General features: G+C 40.1%; 2 protein-coding genes across 2 annotated transcripts in view; both read left to right on the top strand.

Annotated features, from left to right (window-relative positions):
• The first annotated feature begins 5,692 nt into the window (after positions 1-5,692).
• On the top strand, positions 5,693-8,377 carry LOC107662526 (C-C chemokine receptor type 5-like). The gene is made up of 2 exons (XM_016452587.1): positions 5,693-5,869; positions 7,160-8,377. Exons 1-2 carry the CDS (start codon positions 5,842-5,844, stop codon positions 8,146-8,148), a joined length of 1,017 nt encoding a protein of 338 aa, XP_016308073.1. The 5' UTR covers positions 5,693-5,841; the 3' UTR covers positions 8,149-8,377.
• An 8,066-nt stretch (positions 8,378-16,443) lies between these two features.
• phlpp1 (PH domain and leucine rich repeat protein phosphatase 1) overlaps positions 16,444-20,272 on the top strand; it is a gene marked incomplete at its 5' end in the record, with an annotated part of 20,414 nt that continues 16,585 nt past the window's right edge. The window contains 3 exons of the mRNA XM_016452612.1: positions 16,444-16,534; positions 17,719-17,915; positions 18,788-18,913. Coding sequence (XP_016308098.1) covers positions 16,444-16,534; positions 17,719-17,915; positions 18,788-18,913 — 414 coding nt within the window. The remainder of the gene's footprint in view (positions 16,535-17,718; positions 17,916-18,787; positions 18,914-20,272) is intronic.

The raw sequence follows: 20,272 nt of genomic DNA, 5'->3' as shown, positions 1-20,272 counted from the left end.
TGTGAGTGAGTGAGTGAGAGAGTGTGTGTGTGTGTGTGAGCGAGAGAGAGAGTGTGTGTGTGTGTGAGTGAGTGAGTGAGAGTGTGTGAGAGAGAGTGTGTGTGTGCATCAGTGCTGTCATTAAAACAAAAGGCCTTCACAGACCAAACATACTAAAAGTGTAGAAATTATGAACATAAACATGCAATTCAATGAGTAATTCTTCAAAAAGTTCTTGATGAAATTGTCACACATTAAAAAGCAAGATGGATTTTGAGTTTTCACTCTTTCAAAACTGAGTAAGACAGCAACACGATGTGCTGTTAATTTGATTTCATTTGTAAAAAAAAGTATATTGTATTTATAGTACGTCTACACAGGTATTTAAGCTTTTTTTTTTTTTTTGCTAAATGCCCAAATTTCTAATTTTTATTTAAATATATATAGTCCATATTTACACATTTATGGTCCATGTTTACACATTTCTTTTGTTGTTGTTGTTGTTAAATGCCTATATTTCTCCTTGTTTTCTTTCTTCTGCTTGTTTTGAGGAAGACCTTGCACCCATGTCTTGCTAATTTTTTTTAAATGCATTTTTTTGTCACATCTGCACTTAATTATTTGTACATTATTAGAGTTTTTAGAGAGCTCATGAGGAATCAGATCAAGTCGATCTCACACCCGGTGACGAATGTGACTGTTTTGAGCTCTGTGTCCAGCTCGGCTTGCGAGGGAATCTCTGTTTGATGGGAGGTGAAGTATCTGACCTCCACGGGTCTCCATGAGGCACCGGCCTCGTCTCCAGAGACGCTTTTCTTTAGGCAGCTCCTCTTGGGCCCAGGACTTTCTCCTTCAGCCAGATCCCACAACTTTTCCAGGGAGAATTCCCCGGCTTAATAAGAGCCGTTTCCCTCAGCTGATCTGCTTCTCTTATGGTCTGCTGGAATATCTCTTGCATGTTTCTTTCCACAGTAGAAGTGTAATGCCTCTGGATCATGGGTGTATCGGGCCACGCCACCCTCCCAGGCTCCTGAACCGTGACGGAATGCACCAAGAACGTCCCGGTCTCAGCCAGACGCTCCCATTTATTCTCCGTTAGCTTCAGTTTTTTTTTTTTTTGCTAAATGCCCAAATTTCTAATTTTTATTTAAATATATATAGTCCATATTTACACATTTATGGTCCATGTTTACACATTTCTTTTGTTGTTGTTGTTGTTAAATGCCTATATTTCTCCTTGTTTTCTTTCTTCTGCTTGTTTTGAGGAAGACCTTGCACCCATGTCTTGCTAATTTTTTTTAAATGCATTTTTTTGTCACATCTGCACTTAATTATTTGTACATTATTAGAGTTTTTAGAGAGCTCATGAGGAATCAGATCAAGTCGATCTCACACCCGGTGACGAATGTGACTGTTTTGAGCTCTGTGTCCAGCTCGGCTTGCGAGGGAATCTCTGTTTGATGGGAGGTGAAGTATCTGACCTCCACGGGTCTCCATGAGGCACCGGCCTCGTCTCCAGAGACGCTTTTCTTTAGGCAGCTCCTCTTGGGCCCAGGACTTTCTCCTTCAGCCAGATCCCACAACTTTTCCAGGGAGAATTCCCCGGCTTAATAAGAGCCGTTTCCCTCAGCTGATCTGCTTCTCTTATGGTCTGCTGGAATATCTCTTGCATGTTTCTTTCCACAGTAGACGTGTAATGCCTCTGGATCATGGGTGTATCGGGCCACGCCACCCTCCCGGGCTCCTGAACCGTGACGGAATGCACCAAGAACGTCCCGGTCTCAGCCAGACGCTCCCATTTATTCTCCGTTAGCTTCAGGAAAGCCTTCAGGATGCGTTTGGAAGCTTTGGTCGGCATGTCTCTCAGATGGGACAGCATTCCCCTCTCAGGAGCCGCTTCCTCGTCTGCAGGTGTGTTCCACCTGTTCCTCACCTCATCTCTCCAGGGCGAGGGAAGTGGCTTCGATTGGCTCCGTAGGCTGCAGTAAGGCTCTTCTTTATAGTCAAAGTTGGTTTTAGTGACCTTCATGCAGCTCTTGGGCCGTCCAGGGATGCGTTTGGGTTCAATGGGCAATCTGTAGGACACGTCTGCCCACGAGACCAGTTTAGGACCAGGGTTCTCTCGGGGGATTTACTAACAGGTTAACAAGTTCCTCCTTCCAGGAGAGAATGGACTCAGAACTGCTTAGTGCGCTGCGCTCCGTCATTATTCTCGCTATAGTCCTGAATCAGAATCGGAATGACCAAATATGGATGCATCAGAATCAGAATTATTAATGACTCACCGCGCGCGTGACGTCATCGCGCCTGTGGTGCCCGTGTGACGTCACAATGGCCGCGTTCTAAATTAGAATGCACGCGTGAATGAATCGCAGAATGAAAAGATGAAGTTTGTGCTTCTACTTTAAATTACGATGATTTGCATTTCTGGTCTTCTTTAGATCAAGGGGCTTCAAACGAGATGAGGAAAACTGAGGGGTAAACATGAATTATTAATAATTGTTTTCAATTAGTAATTCCATTTTCCACGTGATATTTCAATTGTACAACATAAAATTAGTTTTTTTTTTTCATTAATTGTTGTTTTCATAAAATCACACTCATGTTTTTGCCTTATGTGCCCCTCCTACCTGATGTCTTGTGATTGGCTTGTTTTTATTACATTTCTAAGTGCATCAGTTAGCCTTATCTTACTGACAGATGTCGCTCAAACTGTGTCCTGTGCGCTGGAGATGAATTCTTTTGGCACCTGGACTAAACCTTGTCAAAAGTTATCAACCAATCAGACTTCCCCGACTGAAATGCTACGTGAAATCTCATTAGCTGGAATTCTTTTGACAATCAATGATGGATCTGCAATTTCGTTACAATTTAATATTTAGTCATATTAATCAAAAGTATATTAGAAATGGCTGGGAATGGGGTGCTTGGATGATTTGTACAATAACTGCTTGGTCAAACCCCTCAGCGATTTATCTAAACAAACAAAAAAAGTATATGATTTGGTTCAAGTGGTCATACATGTCTTGTGTACTTGGGTTGGGTTATATATACAGTGGGTACGGAAAGTATTCAGACCCCCTTAAATTTTTCACTCTTTGTTATATTACAGCCATTTGCTAAAATCATTTAAGTTAATTTTTTTTCCTCATTAATGTACACACAGCACCCCATATTGACAGAAAAACACAGAATCGTTGACATTTTTGCAGATTTATTAAAAAAGAAAAACTGAAATATCACATGGTCCTAAGTATTCAGACCCTTTGCTCAGTATTTAGTAGAAGCACCCTTTTGATCTAATACAGCCATGAGTCTTTTTGGGAAAGATGCAACAAGTTTTTCACACCTGGATTTGGGGATCCTCTGCCATTCCTCCTCGCAGATCCTCTCCAGTTCTGTCAGGTTGGATGGTAAACGTTGGTGGACAGCCATTTTTAGGTCTCTCCAGAGATGCTCAATTGGGTTTAAGTCAGGGCTCTGGCTGGGCCATTCAAGAACAGTCACAGAGTTGTTGTGAAGCCACTCCTTCGTTATTTTAGCTGTGTGCTTAGGGTCATAGTCTTGTTGGAAGGTAAACCTTCGGCCCAGTCTGAAGTCCTGAGCACTCTGGAGAAGGTTTTCATCCAGGATATCCCTGTACTTGGCCGCAGTCATCTTTCCCTCGATTGCAACCAGCCGTCCTGTCCCTGCAGCTGAAAAACACCCCACAGCATGATGCTGCCACCACCATGCTGCACTGTTGGGACTGTATTGGACAGGCGATGAGCAGTGCCTGGTTTTCTCCAAACATACCGCTTAGAATTAAGGCCAAAAAGACCAGAGAATCTTATTTCTCACCATCAGTTTGGCCGGACGGCCAGCTCTAGGAAGGGTTCTGGTCGTCCCAAACGTCTTCCATTTAAGGATTATGGAGGCCACTGTGCTCTTAGGAACCTTAAGTGCAGCAGAATTTTTTTTGTAACCTTGGCCAGATCTGTGCCTTGCCACAATTCTGTCTCTGAGCTCTTCAGGCAGTTCCTTTGACCTCATGATTCTCATTTGCTCTGACATGCACTGTGAGCTGTAAGGTCTTATATAGACAGGTGTGTGGCTTTCCTAATCAAGTCCAATCAGTATAATCAAACACAGCTGGACTCAAATGAAGGTGTAGAACCATCTCAAGGATGATCAGAAGAAATGGACAGCACCTGAGTTAAATATATGAGTGTCACAGCAATGGGTCTGAATACTTAGGACCATGTGATATTTCAGTTTTTCTTTTTTAATAAATCTGCAAAAATGTCAACAATTCTGTGTTTTTCTGTCAATATGGGGTGCTGTGTGTACATTAATGAGGAAAAAAAATTAACAAATGATTTTAGCAAATGGCTGCAATATGACAAAGAGTGAAAAATTTAAGGGGGTCTGAATACTTTCCGTACCCACTGTATATATATATAGCCTATGTTCAGTGTTGGGAAGGTTACTTTGGTTACAGATTACAAGTTACAATGTAATAAGTTGTGTAACTATTTCAGTTACTTTATTAAAGTAATGTAACTGATTACTTCGATGACTTTTCTAAATTTCTAACGAATGTTTTCAATCATTTTGAAACATTTAAAGCAGTGTTAACCTTACAGTGGTGCTCAACACTCATTACTGTCAGACTTTCACAATCCTTCAGCATTTGAATGAAGATGATAATTTATGATTAAAGCACATCCACCACAAAAGCACCTCTTGTTACTTTGAGATCGTTCTGAGGTTAAATACAGATTTAAAACATAACAAGAAATAGTTTAATAGCTGTGATACTGTTTTTGAAATCAAATCTTTGCATAGCTATGCCAGGAAACACGCATCTAACAGTTAATCTAAAAAAATATATACATAAACAGATATCTTATAAACGTGTCCTATTCTGTGTCCTAAACTCCTGAAACATTAGTGTCACGTATTTTAGAGCAGACAATGCAATTAATGAAAGAAATCAATTAAATCTGTCTGTGGGTGTGTTTGAAAATATTCAGATGTAACCCCCTTTAACATTTTCATATGTAACTGTAATTTAATTACACGTTACAGTTGATTACAGTTACATTTATTTTGTAATTAAATTACGTAATTCCGTTACATGTAACTTACTCCCCAACACTGTATATATTGTTCATGAAAGAGCTTATTGACATCACTTATGTAGAGAAGTTCAGGGGCTTTGGAGTAAATGTTACAATACACATCATCAAAGCAAATATGATATGTTATGATATAGTCAGGGTTCAGATAAAGTCTACTGGAAGCTGAGAAATGAAGGAATATTTAAATGTAGTGCCTTAAAGTGATGCTGAATGTGGTTCATCTCAGGTTTGGCCAGATCAGTCTGAAACATGTTTTTACAGTGTTGTTTTCTGCATTCTGTAGCATGTGTCCCGTGAAAACCACTCTAGCTCTCACTGAGCCTCAGAATCAAATCCGTTCTGCTACTGTACCTTTAAGACTTCTTTCATTACAAGTAACGTGATCGGATTACTTTTTTCCAAGTAACTACTTTTAAATTTAGTTACTTTTTCAAATAAGTAACGCCAGTTACTTTGTTTTTCCATTTATTGGCTGGCAGCTCTCCTGTCCCATCTGGGAAATTGATTCATTTTATCATTTTATTTTTTGTGTCACTATTTCGTTTTAAGGAGGTAAAAACAGTCCTAATCAGCCTCGGCTGACACGCAGTGGAATTCTGTCAGAGTGAAAGTTTTGGCGTGTTTTTCGGGAAGTGGGCGGAGTTTGGGGAGTTTTGGGACTTTCCTGTTTGGTTCAGCTTTTTGACAGACAGGATGAATCTCACAGATTTCCCAGATTCAGCTGCTATAATCACGAGCCATGACCGAGGGCCCGGGGACTGTAACTGGTAGGTCACTAAACTGTCTATTCATGCAGCTGTTCCTACAAATTCACGATCTGTGAACCATTCAGGTGATCATTACATATTCAGCAGCAAGCGCCAGAGGTTATCATGGCAACCAGATGCATCGTACGCAAATTATGTTCTGCGCTTCGTGTATTTTTGTCTCGCTGAAAATATAAACGTTTGTAAACACGATCTCAAAGTAGCTTTTATTAAGCAAATGAACGTGTGAAAAGCGCTTATGAAACACAACAGGCGAGCAGAACATCTGCCAAAATACTGCATTTTATTACACGGATGAGATTGGGGGAGGCATTAGTGGGTTTGATTTATAAATCTATTTTCAAAATAACAATTTAAAACGTGTTAAAATAAGTACATTATATGCATATTTACTTCTGAGTTGAAAATACTGTTTATTTTAAAATATAGGCGGATGTATAGTTAGTAAAATCTTTGTTTCACTTTCATTGTTCCACTTTTTAAATATTATTTTTGTCACAATATTCACAAAATGTTAAATAAACGTTTATTAAAAAGTAAAAATAAAAGAATACGAAGCATTAGGTATTTAAACATGAAACAAGTATTACAGGTGAACATTTAAACATCTTCTCAAGGTCCTCTGTTTACACTTAATGCCTGCTCTGACCAGAAGATGTCAGGAAAACACAAACACAATTCAAGTTCCTACTTGTGCTGTACACTTTAATACATCTTTAAAGCAGCACTGTGTAACTATGTAACGCTCTAGCGGTTAATAAACAGAGCTGCACACATCCCGCGGAAGAACATTCCGACCGGAGCTACTTCTCTAAGTGTGTCTCTGGCGATTCACGCAGGTGTGTGTTACTCCGCAGCGGTGACCAGCCTACCATAGTCCGAATATAAGTACTTATTCGGAATAAGACAAAACCGCGGTTTGGAAGATGAATTCATGATGTACTCACTCATTATATACATTTTGCACATTTTGAACACAGAAAAAGTTTACCGGTTGTTATCGAGGGATAACATACCTCGGAATGTCGCGACTGACCAATCAGAATCAAGTATTCCACAGAGCTGTGTAATAATGACTAGTAAACACATAAACATTTGCAAATGATGAATAGTTTCCACTTTAGATGATTTATAAATGAAAGTTATTATAACGTGTTGCTACCTAATATTTTGTCTACTTTCAAACCTAAAGAAATGTTGAAAGATTTCAAAATACATCATAAAATAATTATAAGTAGGCCTATATTATATTGCATGAGCTAACAGTGTGTTGTGTGTGTGTCCTGTAAGCTCCAACAGCAGACTACAGTGACTACTATGACTTACATGATGAGACTGGATCAGTGTGTGCTGATGTGAACACACCGGCCTTCAGCGGGCTTCTCTTTCCCGTCCTGTACAGCACAGTCTTCACGGTGGGTTTGCTGGGAAACGCTCTGGTCCTGTGGGTCCTGATCAGACACCGTCACAGAAGCAGTCTGACAGATGTGTGTTTGCTCAATCTAGCCGTCTCTGACCTGTTCTCTCTCGCCTCGCTCCCGGTCTGGGCTCACAGTGCCGTGGACGAGTGGGTTTTTGGCTCGTTCGTGTGTCACACTGTAACCGGTCTCTTCATGACGGGTCTCTACGGCAGAGTCTTCTTCATGGTCCTGATGACACTGGATCGCTACGTCATCATCGTCTACAAACACAGCATCTGTTCCAGAAAACGGCCTGCACAAATGGCTCTGGTCTTATTTGTGTGGATGCTCAGCCTGTTTGTGTCCCTCCCTGATATTGTTTTTGCCAAAGTGAGAGAGAGCATCAAAGCGTCCTGCGGATCTGAGTTTCCTGAAGCTGCAGCCTGGATGTCGTTTACGTACCTGAACGTCCTGAGCTTGATTCTGCCTCTGATTATCACGAGCTTCTGCTTTTGCCGGATCCTCAGCGTTCAATCAGAAGAAAACCACAGCATCGTCAGACTCCTCCTGGCTGTGCCAGCTGTTTATTTCTTCTTCTGGACTCCATACAACATCGTCACGTTCCTCGTGTTCCTGCAGACGAAGGGCTACATGTTTTCTTGTGAGTGGTTTAATGGTCTGGCTCTTGCCATGCAGTGGGTGAAAGCGATGGCATTAATCCACTGCTGCCTCAATCCCATCATCTACACCTGTGCGGGACAGAAGTTCAGAAGAGCAGTGCTTACGGTCCTTCCATCGTGCTTCAGCCAATACATAACCTGCTCTCCACAGTCCCCTGAGAGCGGATCTTCTGAATGCTCCTCCACACTGATCGCATAAACACCTTCCTCCAGACAGAGGCTCATATTCTCACTCTCCCGGAGTTCACTTTTTAATAAACACGTACTGAGTGCAGTTGTCTTTGCTTTGTTTTCTGACAGTTTTGTTAATGATGATATATGTGAAGTAGTAAACTGCACGTATATCGCATGCATATCGCTCATATTTTAGACATGCAACAGGAAGGATTTCATCAACATTTTAAAATAAACTCACTGTTAGTATTTGCATCAAGTGCAACACATTTAGCTTACATTCTGAATTTTAATAAAATATATGATTCATTACAATTCATTGTCCTGCTCAGAAAAAAAAATAAAGGTACAGAAGCTCCCTCTGCGATGGTACCCAATACTGTTTCTGTACCTTATTCACCTCAAAATGGTGCATTTTATTACCTACAGTCTACATATTGGTATCTTTCGAAAGGGTACCGCCCCAGGTTTTGTGCCTTTGTTTTGAGAGTGTGTGTGTTCAAATTAATATACACTTTCACTGTTACATTACCTCAAAACTATTCGTAGTTTTAAAACTCCTAGAGGTAGAATTCCTTGAAATACGAGACGTCTTGTAGTATGTGCAGGTGGAGGTATATTCATCACAGACATGAAGTAAACCACATCTCTCTGAAACATGGAGCCGCATGTGACGTTAATGCCACTTTCACTTTTTAAAGTCTCTTATTGTGTATAATAATATACAATAAGTGTAAATGTAATTAAAAAGAGAAAGAGAGACTTAATGTGCTACAGAAATCACAACAGCACATGAACACATACACAAGAATAACAAGAATGCATTGTTTTTAATGTAAGAGCAATGCAGCTGTTTGTAACTTGTATGTTTGAGGCTTCCGGTGTCATTCACATTCACTGAAAACAGTATGTTATGCTGCTTGATACTGCAAACTGGTATTTGTTATCAGATTATTTTAATGTGATGTATTTTAGATTTATTTGAAGGATTAATGGTTTGTAGCCTGTCAACAGTTTTATTGTTTGCTACACTAGTGTTATTCTTTTACTGATAGTGACTAATGAATGGGAAGTCTCGCACAATCACAGGAAAGAGCTTTACTTCTGCGATAAAAAATAAGATGGACAGGCTAGTGAGAAAACACAGGTCTTAAAGGGATAGTACATTGAGGCTACTTGTGACTTGTAGGACTTTCATGATTCTGTGGAACACAAAAGAAGATTAAAATGTCTGAAAAATGTTTTGTACAATGAAAAAACAACAGGTTTGCACACAGTAACAACTTGAGGGTGAGTGAAGGATGACATTTTCATTTTTGGGTGAACTATTCCTTTAACAATATCAAAAGTGTGAGAGCCCCGGTAACAAACTTATAAAAATATTGTGAGAACATTGGAACATTCTACTAAATTAATTTCCACCCAAATTAATATTATTTGAACATTTATCATTAATATTCTAATGACGTTAAAAAGTCCAGTTTTCTTGTCATGATAAGAACATTATTTAAAGGTGATAAAAACGTTTCTTTGAACGTTCATGGAGCACAAATAACATCAGAAGGACATTATTAATGATTAAAGTTGTAAAAACATTCCCCGTTAGCTGGAGGATCTAATGTGGATTTAAATACTATTAGACAGTGACTTTTCCTCCAGCATCATCATGATTTGGGACCCAACACGTCCTGGATTCTGAGATTTATTCAGTCCATATTACACCAACTCCAGAGTCACAATTTCTATCAGTCTGCAGATGTGTGTGTGTGTGTGTGTGTGTGTGAGTGAGTGTGTGAGAGAAAGTGTGTGTACCTGGTATTTATCACGTTATGGGGACCAAATGCTCAGGATCTTTTGAGGAGCGTTTGTTTCCAGAAGCTTTACTTTCACTGTTCCTCAGCGGAGGAATGATCTTCACAAGCCTCCAGAACATCTCACATCTTCTGAGGAGCCTTTATTTCTTCAGCTCTCAATCACTGCATTATATGTTTGGAGCATTTCAATCTCATCTTACAGAGACATGTTACTGGAGATATAGAGCCACGACTGATATTTAGATCATTTTATGTCAGTATCTGCTCTACTGTTAGAAAGATCTCATTGATTTACAGTACAAGCAGCAGAATCTCATCATATAAATATCAGCAGCAAATTGCTCAGTTTGAGTCTCTGAATAAAATCTAGCAGTTTTTTCCTCCATATTCTTACTATATCAGACTATATGAGCCATAAAGATTTTTATTAAGATATTTTGTTTAAAGGCACAATAACCTGTTAGATTTCAAAAAACAGTTTCATTTTACATTTCAGCTTTGGTAGATTGGTGCCATATTTGATTCTGCTTAACTGCTCATCAGTGAAACAGTGAGTGTGAGGAGTGTGTACTGTGAGGGGTAGGTTTAGGGGTAGGGTTGGTGTAGGGCAATAGAATATACGGTCTGTACAGTATAAAAACCATTATGCCTATGGTGAGTCCCCACAAGGATAGCAAACCAGACGTGTGTGTGAGTGTGAGTGTGTGTGTGTGTGAGAGAGAGAGAGAGAGTGTGTGTGTGAGTGTGTGTGTGTGTGTGTGTGTCTCTTTTTCTCGTCTGATGTTCCGCACACATTCACACAGGCAGAGACTGTTTCATGAGTCAGTACAGTAGAAACATTTACAGTGCGTCTCATAAAAACAGCCTCTGAGCTCCAGCTGCGTGTTCCGTGCTCTTCAATACTGAAACTGAACTTTTAAAAACATGTCTATAGTTTTTATTCATGTTTATTTCAGTTTAATTTTAATATTTTATTACATCATGCTGCCTTGGAAATTATTTTTTTAATGAAGGTTTTGTTCTGTTTATTTGTGGTCAGTGATCAGTGGTGTGGTTGCTGAAGCGCTGTAGTCGATCCGAGGCTGTTTTCAGGTTCAGCTCGGTGTGGAACTGCTGTGTCGAGCATCTGGATCCAGATGAGGTTTCAGGAGATTCAGCAGCAGCGTCTGTGTGCTGAGCTGACCGTCTCTCCTCTGGCACAAACTTTAGAGGACACGATGACACGATCTCTGTGTGTCTGAATGTGTCATCAGGATGTGTGTGTGTGAGCGTGCGTGTGCGTGTGTGTGTGAGTGAGAGTGTGAGTGAGAGTGAGAGTGTGAGTGAGTGAGAGTGTGAGAGAGAGTGAGAGTGAGAGTGTGTGAGAGAGTGAGAGTGAGAGTGAGTGTGAGTGAGAGTGTGTGTGAGAGTGAGAGTGTGAGTGAGAGAGTGAGAGTGTGAGAGAGTGAGAGTGTGTGTGAGAGAGAGTGAGAGTGTGTGAGAGTGAGAGTGAGAGTGTGAGAGTGAGAGTGAGAGTGAGTGAGAGTGAGAGTGTGAGTGAGAGAGAGTGAGAGTGTGTGTGAGAGTGAGAGTGTGTGAGAGTGAGAGTGAGAGTGTGAGAGTGTGAGTGAGAGTGTGAGAGTGAGTGTGTGTGAGAGTGAGAGTGAGTGTGTGAGAGTGAGAGTGTGTGTGAGTGTGAGTGAGAGTGAGAGTGTGAGTGAGAGTGTGAGTAAGAGAGAGTGTGTGTGAGTGAGTGCGAGTGTGTGTGAGAGTGTGAGTGAGAGAGAGTGTGTGTGAGTGAGAGTGAGAGTGTGTGAGAGAGAGTGTGTGAGAGTGAGAGTGTGAGTGAAAGTGTGAGTGAGTGAGAGTGTGTGCGTGTGCGTGCGTGTGAGTGTGTGTGAGAGTGTGTGTGTGTGAGAGAGTGAGAGTGAGAGTGTGAGTGAAAGTGTGAGTGAGTGAGAGTGTGAGTGAGTGAGAGTGTGTGCGTGCGTGTGAGTGTGTGTGAGAGTGAGTGAGAGTGAGAGTGTTTGTGTGTGTGTGTTACTGTACTGTAACTGCGACCAACATTAATTTAATGAAAACATGCACAAAAATAAATGAAAAAAGCATTCACAATATTTATTTGAAATTCACTAAATATGCGTTAAAGCATGTCTTTAATGCTGATTTTTTGAAGCCGGTCTGTTTATTATGACACAGGATTATAAATATGGCACTCGGCACACCATCCTACATCATCTGTGCCGTTAAAGATATTACAGTTATACTTCTATACATCTAAAGTGGTCAGTCTGTCAGTGCTTGATTTAAATGAGGCTAAAGTAAATACTCAGTGCCACCTAGACTCCATGAACATTAAAAAATATGATACAAATACAATAGTTCATGGGACATTAGTTACTGTTAGTGGATGATGTTGGTAGTTTATATGATTCTCTACGCCTGTGTGATCTTGAGCAGAATAAATCACCAAAACCCAGCTGATTTAAACACATTCAGACTTGATGATAAATGTAAGTGAGGTTATTGAAGAGAAGAGATCCTGCAGACACAGACTCTGATGACTCGACTTATTTTTAGAGGCTTTGCTCATCTACAGTATGTCATGTTACAACATTTATCAGATGTTCTTATGATGTTTATGATGTATGTGCATGCACTCGTTAGGATGTTTGCGCACATGTGATGCTATAAATAAAGAGCAGTGCTTTCTATCTGACGGGTTTGTTCAGAGACGTGTGCTGTTCACGCACTATCAACAGCCAGTTAATTCATTATAAATAACAAATTCCAATGTTTCATTTAAAATTATTTAATTAGTTGTATATTAAATCATTCTAATTAATCGCACACAAAGAGAAGAATATATGTTGCCGTAGGTCTCTCAGCCAGAGCACAACACCTCAGAGAAGAAAGTTTACACTACTTTTCTGATGTTCATGGGCCTCATGTTTTGTCTCATGATTTTACTAATCTTGATTTCGGCAAATGATGTGCTTCTGTGCTTTTCACTTAATAATAAACTCCATTTTGAGTTTGTTTCTCACCAAGCCCTGCTGTATATACGCACTAACATGCATGGGATTATTTTATGACACTTTGCATCCTTTTTTTAAAGCTCAAATGTGGTCACCATTCACTGCCATCAAATAGATAAGCACAAGCAGGACTTCTTCTTTTTTTCACCTTCTGTGTTCCGCAAAAAAGAAGGAAATACAGATTTAGAACAACATCGGGGTGAGAAAATAATTACTGAATTTTCATATCTGTGGAACTTTCTCATAGTTCTGTCATTCCACACTTAATTGAATTGATATTGTCCCATGTTTTGTTATATTGGATGACGTCATCTTAGTTTCTGTCTTTGCTAGGGCTATTTAGGGCAAATTTAGAGCATCGAACTGATAAAATCTCATTCTTCCTTGTGTTTATTTAGTGAAACTGTTTAGTGAAAACATGATCATTTAAACTAGATTCTTACTGTTTCACTTGTGTTTTGAATCTACTTGACTTCAGCTACTGTTTGCTTGAAATTATGCTTCCTCTGATGAGAGTGAGAAGTCATTTCAAATACTTAAATATCAACATATATCTAAAATATCACCTGTGTTAAAGGATTGTTTAAAAAAAAAAAAGGTCAGATTGTGTAATACAGCTGTGGTGGTGTGCTGAAGTCCTCCAGAACGTGCCACTCTCAGTCATGAGCTTTTTAACTCCTGAAAGAAATTATTCAGGAGTTTTTAGCCCCAATATGTCATGCAGGCGGTTTCTCCAGTGTATTAGAGCACACAGCTGAACGTGGACAAATATAGCCTGGACACACACCCTCTTCTGCTTTGTGCCAGATACCCAGAGGACTGCATCTGCCTAACCGCTCAAAAGAGGATAAGGTGTCTAAAAACAGAGCCTAAGTCAAACATCGGACAGACCGCTGACCCCCGACCTCAGGGCGTCTGTCCCAGGAGTCACAGATAGGGCTGGGAGACCTTAACAGGTCTTCATGCTGTACAGACATTTTGATACATTAGAGGTTATGTGCATTTGTTTCTCAATGGCCAATGTAACGTAAATTCTAAATTCCACTCTTTACTAGTACTGACTACTGAATTATGTACTTTACTAGTACAACAGCTGAATTCTGTTTTGTTTTTGTTAGTACTGACTGCTGAATTCTGTTCTTCAGTTGAACTGACTGCTGAATTCTGCTCTTAATTATATTGACTACTGAATTCTGTACTTCACTAGTACCAGCAGATGAATTATTTTTTGGTAGTACTGCCTGTTGAATTCTACTCTTTACTAGTACTGACTGCTGAATTCTAAACTTTGCTAGTACTGACTGTTTAATTCTGCCGTTTACTAGTACTGACTGCAAAATTCTTCTCTTTACTAGTACTGACTACTGAATTCTGCTTTTTACTAGTACTAACTGCTGAAATATGCTTTATACTAGTTCTGGCTGCTGAGTTCTACTGTTTACTAGTACTAACTGCTGAACTCCACTCTCTCTTCTCTAGTTCTGACTGCTGAATTCTACTCTTTACTAGTACTGACTGCTGAACTCCGTTCTCTCTTCTCTAGTTCTGACTGCTGAATTCTACTCTTTACTAGTACTGACTGCTGAACTCCGTTCTCTCTTCTCTAGTTCTGACTGCTGAATTCTACTCTTTACTAGTACTGACTGCTGAACTCCGCTCTCTCTTCTCTAGTTCTGACTGCTGAATTCTACTGTTTACTAGCACTGACTGCTGAACTCCACTCTCTCTTCTCTAGTTCTGACTGCTGAATTCTGCTTTTTACTAGTACTGACTGCTGAACTCCGCTCTCTTCTATAGTTCTGACTGCTGAGTTCTACTGTTTACTAGTACTGACTGCTGAACTCCGCTCTCTTCTATAGTTCTGACTGCTGAGTTCTACTGTTTACTAGTACTGACTGCTGAACTCCGCTCTCTTCTATAGTTCTGACTGCTGAGTTCTACTGTTTACTAGTACTGACTGCTGAACTCCGCTCTCTTCTATAGTTCTGACTGCTGAGTTCTACTGTTTACTAGTACTGACTGCTGAACTCCGCTCTCTTCTATAGTTCTGACTGCTGAGTTCTACTGTTTACTAGTACTGACTGCTGAACTCCGCTCTCTCTTCCCTAGTTCTGACTGCTGAATTCTGCTTTTTACTAGTACTGACTGCTGAACTCCGCTCTCTCTTCCCTAGTTCTGACTGCTGAATTCTGCTTTTTACTAGTACTGACTGCTGAACTCCTCTCTCTTCTATAGTTCTGACTGCTGAGTTCTACTGTTTATTAGCACTGACTGCTGAACTCCACTCTCTCTTCTCTAGTTCTGACTGCTGAATTCTGCTTTTTACTAATACTGACTACTGAACTCCACTCTCTCTTCTCTAGTTCTGACTGCTGAATTCTGATTTTTACTAGTACTGACTGCTGAACTCCGCTCTCTTCTATAGTTCTGACTGCTGAATTCTACTCTTTACTAGTACTGACTGCTGAACTCCGCTCTCTTCTATAGTTCTGACTGCTGAATTCTACTCTTTACTAGTACTGACTGCTGAACTCCGCTCTCTTCTATAGTTCTGACTGCTGAATTCTACTCTTTACTAGTACTGACTGCTGAACTCCGCTCTCTTCTATAGTTCTGACTGCTGAATTCTACTCTTTACTAGTACTGACTGCTGAACTCCGCTCTCTTCTATAGTTCTGACTGCTGAATTCTACTCTTTACTAGTACTGACTGCTGAACTCCACTGTCTTCTCTAGTTTTGGCTGCTGAATTCTACTCTTTACTAGTACTGACTGCTGAACTCCAGTCTATCTTCTATAGTTCTGGTTGCTAAATTCTACTCTTTACTAGTACTGACTGCTGAACTCCGTTCTATCTTCTCCAGTTCTGACTGCTGAATTCTACTCTTTACTAGTACTGACTGCTGAACTCCGCTCTCTCTTCTCTAGTTCTGACTGCTGAATTCTACTCTTTACTAGTACTGACTGCTGAACTCCGTTCTATCTTCTTTAGTTCTGACTGCTGAATTCTACTCTTCTCTAGTTCTGACTGCTGAATTCTACTCTTTACTCTTCTCATTTATCGCGCTGTGGCTGGTGGACTAATTCACGCCTGTGAACAGCCAGACAACTCAATGCAGAAAACTCATGTGAATTCTGTTATTTGCACCTCACTTCATTGACTCGGTAAATTGGTTAATGGCTAATCAGTGAGATTAAATCATTGAATTTGGCGGAACAGCATTGTAGCAGCAAATGCGCTCATGGTTCAGGGTCTGTGTCAGTCAGAGAAGAGCTCTCACACAGGAAAGGCTATGGTTTCCTCTCTGAGGATTACGCCCGGGGAAAAAGCACAACACGCCTAAATCATCTCTGTGTGCCTGTCTGTCTGCAGCATCAATATTTGTAAACTGCTTTTCTTATTTCTTATTTCATAACACAAGAGAGAACACTGCAACTGGTCATTTTTGAACAGCAACAACAGAAAGCTTCAGACTGGGTGTCATGTTAAACCTGTGCTGATGGTCGTGCTGTAAAGTGGGCTGCAGTGCTCCATGCCGCGTACCGTGGGGTCCTGACCCACATACTGCTGCTGCTTTTGGGTCAGATCTTGCTTGCTCTGTCTCAGAAGTGAAAGCAGGAATGTTGCTGCATAGTTAGAGTCAGCTGAGATCTCACTGAGATACCACACCTCACCATTCAGTGCAGGACAAATACAACGCATGAGTTATAAAGATAGGGATATGAAAGTATTGATATTATAACCAGGAGAGATTACTGACAAATCAACCCATTTTGATAAATTAGAGTTTATGGCAAAACATATTGCACATCTGTTTCTCAATGGTGAATGTAAACTCACTCCATATAGAGCCCTGCTGAATTATTCAAACCCGAATCCAAATCTGAACTCCGATCTGGTTCTGACTAATTCTTCTCTTCACTAGTGCGAACTGTTGAATTCTGCTCTTTACTAATACTGACTGCTGAATTCTACTCGTCACTAGTACTGACTGCTGAATTTTGCTATTCACTAGTACTGATTGCTGAATTCTACTTTTTGCTAGTACTGACTGCTGAATTCTGCTCTTTACTATCTTTGACTACTGAATTCTTCTCCTTACTAGTACTGACTTATGAATTGTGCTATATACTAGTGCTGACTGCTGAATTCTGCTCTTTACTAGTACTGACTTCTGAATTCTGCTTTATACTAGTACTGACTGCTGAATTCTGCTTTATTCTAATACTGACTGCTGAATTCTGTTTTATTCTAATACTGACTGCTGAATTCTGCTCTTAGTAATCCTGAATTCCACTCATTACGAGTACTAATCACTGAACTAGTACCGACTGCTAAACTCTACTCTCCTTTCTCTAGTACTGACTGCTGAATTCTGCTCTTTACTAGTAAAACTTCTGAATGGTGCTTTATACTAGTACTGACTGCTGAATCCTGTGCTTAATAATGGTGAATTCCACTCATTACTAGTACTGACTGCTGAATTCTGTGCTTAATAATGGTGAATTCCACTCATTACTAGTACTGACTGCTGAATTCTGTGCTTAATAATGGTGAATTCCACTCATTACTAGTACTGACTGCTGAATTCTGTGCTTAATAATGGTGAACTCCACTCATTACTAGTACTGACTGCTGAATTGCATGTGCCAGAGCATTCTCTAGTGTGGAACAATGAATTGTGATGTGCCTCTGAAGCTGTATTGGATGTGTTGACATAGGAGTGGATTGGGGAAGTCACTCGTGTTTTTCTCTGTTTTACAGGAAAACCTCACAGCATCGAGAGCTCCGAGCGCATCCAGCTCTCTGGAACGTATAACGTAAGGAAAGGAAAGCTGCAGCTGCCAGTGAACCGCTGGAGTCGACGGCAGGTGATTTTATGTGGCACTTGCCTGATGGTGTCCTCAGTGAAGGCCAGCCATACGGGCAAGATGCACATTCTGCCACTGATCGGAGGAAAGGTACTGAACTCACACCTTATCATCCTGCGGGGAATGTTTGTCTCAAACCAATGATCCTACAGCATTCCTTCTGAAGTGCACAGTGGTCAGAATAGAATAGATTTTCTTCAGCCGCTCGACAGTGTTCAGTATTACCTACAGATCCCTTTTACTGGTTAAAATTTAATTGGATAATTACTCTTATTTAGATTCAGACTTTCGCAGACCATGAGAATGAAAGGACAGGATCTGCTGGCACATTCTTTAAGAAAAAAAAAACACTTTAGTTGGCTGCAATATTCACAGTTTACCTTCACTTTATATTGTCTACATGTGCTGGACGCCAGGTTATATTATATAGTTTCTTTCCCACCCATACGGAAATGTAATAAAGGGCATCTATTGGCCTATATCAAGAGTGATACTGCTATATGTTACCTGTAAGGCTGTATATATTTTTTATATATTATATGTAGTAACCATATATGTTAACAATATATGTTTTATTTATATATGCAAGTTCATTAAAACAACATTTGTGTATTGGCAAGATCCCGGTTACTGCCAACAAGCAACACTTGAAACGAGCGCAGTGAGAGGACAGACATAGTGGACATTGGTTAGTGAGTTGTAAAGTTTTATGGTGGTTTTGAGAGTTCATGAAGTGCTAAACAAACAGTGTGTTTCATAGTCTCGTACTCTCTCAGAGTTCATTTATGTTGTAGACTGCTAGACTAAATATTGAGTGCTGTCTGCCATGTCAGTCATCACAGCCGATCTAAACAGACCTGTGACGCTTATGAACACTCATCTCTTAATGGGCACTGTGTTACGTTCTGGTGTAAGCTTCTGTGTGTGTGTGTGTGTGTATGTGTGTGTGTATGTGTGTTCAGGTGGAAGAGGTGAAGAAACACAGTCACTGTTTGGCCTTCAGCTCGGCGGGACCTCAGAGTCAGACCTACTACATCAGCTTCGACAGCTTCACCGAACACCTGCGCTGGCACCGGCAGGCAGCTAAGGTGTGTGTGAGTGTGTGTGTGTGTGTGTGTGTGTGTGTGAGAGTGTGTGTGAGAGTGTGTGTGTGAGTGTGTGTGTGTCTCTGTATGTGTGTGTGTGTGTGTGTGTGTGTGTGCCTGTTTTTGTGACATGAGGACACAAATTTGATTGTACAGTATAAAAACCATTATGCCTATGGAATGTCCCCACAATTCACAAAAACAAACGTGTGTGTGTGAAAGCCCTAGTTGGGAGTCCTACTTTAGCATACTTCACTACGAGCGCACCATCCTAAACAAACGCAAGTAGGCCAGCCTATTCTCCCGGAGACGTGTCCGGCCCGCCGGGAGCCTCAGATTAGAAAAACCTCAGCAGAGCGATGGAGACGGGTTAATGTTTAGGCTGAATCACCGCATTGCTCAGTAGTGCTGTTTACTGAGTCAGATGCCAGTAGGGCTCGGCTGAAAATATAGATTTCTTGATTTGAATTGATTCTCATTTAGATGAATCAGTATCGATCCTTGAACCCCTGGAATCTGTGCTGTTTTCAGTTGATGCGTGAACAGAACTTAAAGAAACATTATATGTAGCTCCTGTCATCCAATCCAAACTTTGTGCTTTCTTACTTTTGATATGAAACAAAGTATCACCTTCATCAAAGGTATCAAATTCTGTCAATTTAATTACAAAATTCAATCAGTGAATGTGTTTTTGCTGCTCTTTAATGTGTGCTGACAGATGCTGTAGTGAAGCGATCATCTCTTCCTCTTTACTACTAGTTACAGCAGCAAATAAACATGAACGAACAGCAGAAACGGAACAACTCGTTGAAATCAGTCCTGAATCACAGAATCAATCAGTGTTTCAACCATCAATAAAACAGCTTGAGATCAATAATGTCACGTAACATCACGTTTACCTCAGAAAAGACGTTCAGTGACCTTAAACTCGATCGTCAGTTTTGAGCATTTTGATAAATGTATGCTACATATTCATCAGATTTTACTTAACCTGTTGTATGCATTAATGAATGTTTGAATAAATCCATTATGACATCCACTGTTTAAATGTTTATAATACATTTATTATAATAAATCTGTATTATATAATACATTTTTATTATAAAACTGTGTTATGTGCATTTTAAATGTTTGTTTCCAGATTAATATGGTAACCGGATTGCCTGTATATTCAAATTAATCAATAACAAATAGAATTCAATCAAGATCAAAATTAAATCGAATCGCAAGCTTGTAAGTTGAATTGAATCATGAAATTTGTCTCAATAGCAGCTCTAGTTGTCAGTCATGAATGATTCCTTAAATTGAGTGTAAGGTTTCCTTCTGTGACCATGAGGAGTGACCTGTGAGTGTGTGTGTGTG

Source organism: Sinocyclocheilus anshuiensis, unplaced genomic scaffold (genome assembly GCF_001515605.1).
Source record: "Sinocyclocheilus anshuiensis isolate Anshui unplaced genomic scaffold, SAMN03320099.WGS_v1.1 scaffold1152, whole genome shotgun sequence".
In the NCBI taxonomy this organism is placed as follows: Eukaryota; Metazoa; Chordata; class Actinopteri; order Cypriniformes; family Cyprinidae; genus Sinocyclocheilus; species Sinocyclocheilus anshuiensis.
This window is presented reverse-complemented; position numbering and strand designations above follow the sequence as displayed.